The 7,036-nt window shown below is 56.5% G+C and overlaps 1 protein-coding gene across 2 annotated transcripts; it reads right to left on the reverse strand.

Annotated features, from left to right (window-relative positions):
• Window positions 1–1,201: 1,201 nt before the first annotated feature.
• ART5 (ADP-ribosyltransferase 5) lies at window positions 1,202–5,660 on the reverse strand. Of its 2 annotated transcripts, none has more exons than XM_063710899.1 (5): window positions 5,475–5,660; window positions 5,092–5,150; window positions 2,979–3,708; window positions 2,340–2,372; window positions 1,202–2,130 (listed from the first exon to the last, which is right to left on the reverse strand). In XM_063710899.1, the coding sequence occupies exons 2-5, from the start codon at window positions 5,146–5,148 to the stop codon at window positions 2,075–2,077; spliced, it is 876 nt and encodes a 291-aa protein (XP_063566969.1). In that variant the 5' UTR covers window positions 5,149–5,150; window positions 5,475–5,660; the 3' UTR covers window positions 1,202–2,074. The 2 variants fall into 2 exon arrangements, with proteins under 2 accessions (XP_063566969.1, XP_063566968.1); XM_063710898.1 differs by having other exon boundaries at window positions 1,202–2,256; window positions 5,475–5,605.
• Window positions 5,661–7,036: the final 1,376 nt, after the last annotated feature.

Consider the following 7,036-nt stretch of genomic DNA (forward strand, 5'->3'; position numbering starts at 1 on the left):
ATCACAGTGGGCATGAAGTGCAGCTAAGAGAGACGCGAATCACCATGGGCGCCTGAAGGGAGAAGGAGCACGTCATTTTGAGAGGCTCATGAGAAGGCAGAAGGATAGAGTAGCAGAATGGACAAAGGGGGTGGGATCTGACTGGGCCCTGAAGGATGGGGTGAGCTGGCTGGCCGTAGACTCGGGAGAGGGCAGGCAGGTGAACGCACAAATGTCTACCCAGTCCAGTAAGCTTTCCCCGTGGCTTGTCATCTTTCTCTGGCCCCCAGACTTTCCTTCTTTCCAGCTCCTCAGCTCCTCCCTCCCACCCCCGATCAGATTCACCTGCCCCAGCTTCACCCACCCACCTGACCCCTAGCGCACAAACCCGTTCCTCACTTCTTCCAGTTCTCCCTCAGGAATCCTGGATAGGGCAACCCCTGGGGTACTGTAAAGGGTAAAAGGGGTAGAGGGCAGGCTCATCCTCTGAAAGGCCCCTCGGTACTCCACCTCCTGCAGACCTGGGCAACAGACTCACAGAGCTGACCAAGACCATATCTCGACTGCAAAGCGAGGTAGCCGGTGTGCGGTGAACTCTGGCAGAGGGAGGGACACCCCGGCCTCCCGACGGTGCCAGCGTCCTCAGTCACTACATCACTCGAGTGCACAACGGCTTCCAGAACCTGGGGCCTCCCATCCCTGAGACCCCAGAGCTGACAGGGCCTGGGATTGTGAGGACCCAGGAATCATCAGGAGCCAGGCTTCAGGACACTGGAGGGGTGAGGACTCTGGCCTCTGGAGAGTCTGGCCCCTGCTCCCCAGCTCATGTGCTAGTTCATAGGGAGCAGGAAGCAGAGGGGGCTGGGGACCTGCCCCAGGGGGAGGATTCGGGGACTGAGAGGAGGTCCTGATACAGTGGAAGAGTCCCTTCTTCTGTTGCTGAGCGTGGTAGCCTAGGAGGGTGAGGGTGGGGGGCCCCTTGGGAGGAGCCTGTGCTGCTTTTCTTGCTTCAATAAAGTTTCTGTTCTGGATGTGAGAGGCCTCCGGGCTGTGTGAGAGTCTCTGTCTCTTGATGTTTTGAGGTCCTCCCTTTTCTTTCCCCTGAAATGGACCCTTGTGGGAGCAGGGCAGAGAGAAATGACTTGCTCTGTGTTCCCAAGTATCTTGGGCTTGGGATCCTACTTTGAGTTTCCTCAGATCTTTTATGGACAGAGTTCTGGACCAGGAGGCAGGAGACCGGGGAGGCGGGAGGCCGGGGTTCAATGGGAACCCTCTGACCAGTTGCTTCCTTCCTTGGCTTTGCATTCCTCACCTGACAAGTGGGGCTGAGGAATCACCTGCCTGCTTTCCTGCCTTCATGGTTGTCGTGAGGACCCTCTAGCTGTTCTAGCTTCTGGATTTGCAAGTTAGAGTGTTACACGGGTCTGCACAGGAGACCCTGTTAATAATAACAAGAAGTTATTATTATTGTTATTTTTGAGACGGAGTCTTGCTCTGTCGCCCAGGCTGGAGTGCAGTGGCGCGATCTCGGCTCATGGCAAGCTCCGCCTCCCGGGTTCACATTATTCTCCTGCCTCAGCCTCCCAAGTAGCTGGGACTACAGGTGCCCGACACCACGCCCGGCTAATTTTTTTGTATTTTTAGTAAAGATGGGGTTTCACCGTGTTAGCCAGACTGGTCTCGATCTCCTGACCTCGTGATCCGCCCACCTCAGCCTCCCAAAGTGCTGGGATTCCAGGCGTGAGTCACCTGCTCCTGGCCCCAAGAAGTTTTTTTTTTAGTCCCTCAGTCAGTCCCTCAGCCTAGCAAGGCCACAGCGGGGCAGAAGGTCTAGTCTCATGGAATAAACCGATCATAAAATTCCATGTCTCCACACTGCAATACCATTTAATCACGTAGCTACCTCAATAAAACTCCATGTCTCCACACTGCAACACCGTTCAATCAAGTGGCTGCCTCAGTACTTTCCTTGCTTGTCCCAGGAAGTCCCCATCACATAGCAGAGTTCCCTCAGCCCTGCTGTGGCCTCCCCAGGCCAACATCCTGGTTGGGGAGAAGGCTGCTAGGGCTGGGTCCGGAACCATGTTCTTGCTTCTCAAGGCTGATGGAGGCGCCTCTTCTTCATATGAAGGTCACCCATTCCCAGGGTTCCTAAGTGGCAGATGTTGGACTTTCAGGGCCCAACCCCTGAGAGCTGGAACTCTCCAGGGGCCAAGAGCAGAGTCTTCCAGGGGGGCAGAGAGGAGGCCCCCTCAGATTGTGACTCTAGCTGCACCCCTGCTGAAGGGAAAAGAGGAGGAAGGGGTCAGCAGGGTGAGGGGGAGTCAAAGCAGCTGAAGGAGGATGAAAGGGCAACTCACCTGGCGCAGACACACAGCCCCGCCTCTTCTCCCCTGCAACAGACAGCAGGGTGAGGCCTCCGTGTGGACAGACTCACACCCAAACTGCCTGGCCCACCAGGCCCTGGCAGGGCCATTTCCCTTCTCAATCTATCTTTCCCTTCACCTAAAGGGAAACTTCTGATTTCCCTTCCTCCTCCGTCCTCCAGGAACTCTTTCCAGATTGCCTTTCCATCCCTCTTCCCACCCAAGACCCAGTCACTCTTCCATCTCTCCCTGCCTTAGCACTTGGGAATGGCACATACGTGCCCTGTCAGCCCCATCGAGCCCAGGGCCCCCCTGAGACCTGAAGCAGTCCCCTTGGCTCTTTCTGCTGCTTGCTAATCTCCTTAACCAGGTTCTTTTGGTCTATTAGACCATGTAGCAGATGGACCCTTTTGAGGACATGTAGAATCATCTAAGAATGTTCACGAATCTGGAAAACACTTATAGGACCCCAAAAAACCTGAGTCACAGAGGACAGCAACTCCAGCTGACTTCCAGCCCTCATTTCCCCTTTAACCAAGTGGGTCTCCCGAAGGCCCCGGGGATTATTGTGTAAGGACATCCTGGCTTATTTCACCCACACTGCTAGTCCTGCTTCCCCCATGCACAGCTTACCACCCAGATAGGCGCAGTTAAAATGGCTACAGGTCTGATTATAGCTCCAGAGAGTCACCAAGCTCTGGGCTCCATCCTGAGAGAATCCGGTAACCAAAAAGACTTCATGGGGGGGAATCAGCACCTCACGCTCCTTGGGAAAGACAGAGAAGGCCTGTATAGGGGCCCCAAAGCAAGTTGTTAGAGAGAAGAGGGTGGCATTACCAAATCTGTAGGCCACTGCCTTATCCAGGGAGCTGGAGGCAAACTGGCCCAAGCGGACAGAGTCCCCCAGCCTCTTGGGTTCAAAGCGAAGGCTGCCCACACCTCGGAACACCACCTCCCCAGGTCCCCTGCTGCAGCCCCCACTGCCTCGCAGCAGCTGCAGGGCCCGGATCAGGTAGAAATGCAGGGCCTTGAAGGGAAAGTGCCTCATGTAGAGCTCCCGGGAGCCTCCGCCCGTCCGCACGGCCTGATTCAACTCCCAGTACAAGGTGTTCGATGAGTTGGTGTAGACCATAATGGCTATTCCATTCTGGGCTTTGAAGCCAGGGGGCAAGTTAAGCCCTCGACGCTTGTCCTCCCAGGTCTCCTGGGCTGCCTCCCAGGATTCCCGCAGCAGGGCATGGTGGGCCATTTCCTCCTTTAGCAGGGGGGCTGCCTTCTCCTCCATCTCCTCTGCACAACCCACATAGGTATCGTCAAAGGTGTCTGGAGCCAGGCCCAGGGGCAGGATGGGAACAGCCTGGGCCTGTGGAGCAAAAGAGGTGCCACACCAAAAAGAGCATAAGTTCAGAGCACTGGACATGGGTCCTGGGGGCAAACCCATCCAGAAACACAGAATCTCATTTCTATCCCTAAATATCAGGTATACGCAATTTGGCAAGGGCCCAATAAGAGGCTTAAATAACACAGGCACTGGAGTCAGACAGACATGGACTGAAATCTTTTTTTCTTTTTTTTTTAGATGGAGTCTTGCTCTGTTGCCCAGGCTGGAGTGCAGTGGTGAGATCTCGGCTCACTGCAAGCACCACCTCCCAGGTTGGAGTGATTCTCCCACCTCAGCCTCCCAACTAACTGGGATTACCTGTGCATGCCACCATGCCTGGCTAATTTGTTTTTGTTTTTGTTTCTTTGAGACGAAGTCTCGCTCTGTTGCCCAGGCCGGAGTACAATGGCACGATCTTGGCTCACTGCAACCTCTGCCTCCCGGGTTCAAGCAATTCTCCTCTCTCAGCCTCCCAAGTAGCTAGGATTACAGGTGCGCGATACCACGCCCAGCTAATTTTTTGTATTTTTAGTAGAGACAGGGTTTCACCATGTTGGTCAGGCTGGTCTCGAACTCCTGACCTCAAGTGATCCACCAGCCTCAGCCTCCCAAAGTGCTAGGATTACAGGAGTGAGCCACCGCGCACAGGCTGAAATCTTGACTTTACCACCTATTAGCTGTGAGGTCTTGGGCAAGTGTCATAACTTTTCTGGACTTGAGGATACTTCCAACCTCACAGTTATTATGAAGACAGCATAAAAAGCATTACTTCTGTACAACCTAAAAGGTTCTTGCAGTCGGTGGGAGGTGGGACTAGATGACTATCAAGCGCTTTTCTGGCTGTAAGATCTGGCAGGCAGGTGATGTGCAAATATTACACACAGCCAGTGTCCAGCTCCCTAACCTCCAGCCCCATTCTCCTCGGGCTCTCTTTCCCTCTCATCCAGCAGGAAGCCCTTGCAGGTAGGTGCTCAGCCACCACACCAAATCACTGTGAGCTCTGAGACGCCTGAGTCCTCCCCTGCTCTGTACCCACATTTGGGGTAGGGGTGGTGGGGAGGCCAAGCCTTGGTTGGGACGGGCTGCCAGGACTGCAGCACACAGGTAACCCAAGGAGGCTTTGCCGGACTGTGCCTGCGCTCGGAGATGAGAGGTGGGGAGGAGAACGTTGGAGGCATCCAGAGAGGAATGGAGATGGGGGTTCTAGGAGACAGAATGGGAACTTGGGGCTCCCTGCAGAGATGGAGGTTCCTGAGAGGAAGAGAGTTAAGAGTGGAATCCTAGGGAAGAGTCCCTGGGAGAGGGATGTGAGGAGTCTGCCCCTTAATGTCCCCCTTGGGGCTAGGAGATGGTTCCTGGAGTTACCTGCCAGGTGTGGAGGCCGAGGCTGCCGAGGGCGATCATCAAAGCCGCCAGCGCCATCCCTGGAGGAGACGTGAGGGCCAGGGGTCCGGGTGAGGGCGGGACCAGAGGTGCTGGAGTCCTGGTTTCGAGGGGCTCGAGGCAGATCTGGACCCTGTCTCCAGGCGCGCGGGATCCCGGGTCCAGGATTAGGGCCCCGGCGGGGCGTGGGCGGGGCGTGGGCGGGGCCTGGGAGTTTATTGTCCGCCCCCCGCCCCAAGTCTCCGCTCCCGACTCCCTACACCCCTTCCTCAGAGCCTCCAGTCTGGGGACCTTTCTGAGACTGTAAAGGCGGGGCCGCAGTTTGGCTCCGCCTGAGAGGGGAGGGCCGGGGGCGGAGGACCCACTTGAAGGTTGCGGAGGCCGCGAGCGGGAGGGAGCGCCGAGGGCTCTGGCGGGCGCTGCGCTGTCCCCGAGTCCGGCTGAAAGCAAAGGTTCTCGAGGCGAACTACAGCCCCCGCGCTGGTAACCCGACACCCCTTTCCCAGCGCCGCCCGCGGGGCCAGGGCGCGCCAGGGCAGGGACTGCGGAGCAATTCCCTTTCTCAAGGACTGCGGGGTCTTTCTGCGGGACCCTCTTTGGCTGTGAGTGAGGGGGAGGAAACTTGTGAGACTCGGCCTCTCCCTCAGGCGGGCCCTGACCCGGTCGGCCCCTGGCCCCCGGCCCACCAGGCCGAGAGGCCGCCCCTGGAGCACTCCGATTTGCATACAGTTTGCATTTGGCCCACACCCTGGGCCGCGTGCTCCAGCATCTGAGCAGCGCCCACTGCCTGCCCGCTCTGGGCCCTCTCCCCATTCGCCTTCAGTGGGGTTGGGCCAGAGCCAGAGCCCTTGGTCGCAGATCCACAGGGTCCAGTCTCGCCCCTCCCCCAGACCGCTCTCGTGGCCGCTCAGACTCAGGTGACCCATGTTTGTAAACACTGGCCTTTCCCCCACCTCCTCTGGGCTTATCTATAAATAACCTGGCTCTGAGTTTTGGATGCCCCGTCAGAGGTCATGGGAGAAGGGGCCAGCGGAGGAATTGGTAGCTCAGGGAAGAGCTTCCTAGCAGCCTGAGCCAGGAGGAGGTGGGACTGTCACCCCTCCTTCCCCCAGCGGCCGGAGGGTCGCTGAAAGCTAGGATTTCTGAGGGTTCTGAAAGCTAGGATTTGAGAAATGCTGCCTGCTGGGGCTGAGGTAGGCACGAAAGATTAGAGCTACCCAAAGGACTCCATCCTGGTCTGGCTCATTAATTTTCCCCATCCCTGTCCCCCCCTCCCCTCAGATTGTCAGCCAAATAAAAAGTTTCCTCCACCTAGAATCCTGCTATCTCCCAGAATCCTTTCTGTAGACCAAACGGGAAGACATACTGTGGGTCCAGGCTTGGAGGAGGGTGGGGAGGGAGGTGCTTCTGAGTGCCTGTTAGAAAAACAGCTCCAGGGCAGGGCGCAGTGGCTCCCGCCTGTAATCCTAGCACTTTGGGAGGCTGAAGTGGGAGGATCACGAGGTCAGGAGTTCGGGACCAGCCTGGCCAACAAAGATTAGCCGGGCGTGGTGGCAGGGGCCTGTAATCCCAGCTACTTGGGTGGCTGAGGCAGGAGAATCGCCTGAAACCGGAAGGTGGAGATTGCGGTGAGCTGAGATGGAGCCACTGCACTCCAGCCTGGGCAAAAGGGCGAAACTCCATCTCAAAAAAAAAAAAAAAGAAAGAAAAGAAAAAAGAAAGAAAGAAAGAAAAACAGCTCCAGGACAAGTTCTTTCGCCCCCTTCTATGAGTCTAGCCATCCCAAAGCCCTCCCAGATTCTAAAATAAGGAATCATCCTACCGTTTCCCGTCATGGTGAAAAACAGCATTTGCCTGTATATCCTGCCTGCCCCACTCTCTGGAGGAAGTTGAGTGTTTGCAGTTGCTTGAAAAGATACCACCTGAG

Source organism: Gorilla gorilla, chromosome 9, assembly GCF_029281585.2.
Source record: "Gorilla gorilla gorilla isolate KB3781 chromosome 9, NHGRI_mGorGor1-v2.1_pri, whole genome shotgun sequence".
Lineage (NCBI taxonomy): Eukaryota > Metazoa > Chordata > Mammalia > Primates > Hominidae > Gorilla > Gorilla gorilla.

Excerpts from the sequence above, each read along its gene's own strand:
- ART5 (XM_063710898.1), bottom strand. The coding sequence starts at position 5,148 with ATGGCGCTGGCGGCTTTGATGATCGCCCTCGGCAGCCTCGGCCTCCAC. Across the intron at positions 3,709-5,091 it reads TCGGCCTCCACACCTGGCAG|GCCCAGGCTGTTCCCATCCT; the intron begins GTAACTCCAGGA and ends TTTGCTCCACAG. Across the intron at positions 2,373-2,978 it reads TAACTGCGCCTATCTGGGTG|GGGAGAAGAGGCGGGGCTGT; the intron begins GTAAGCTGTGCA and ends TGTCTGTTGCAG.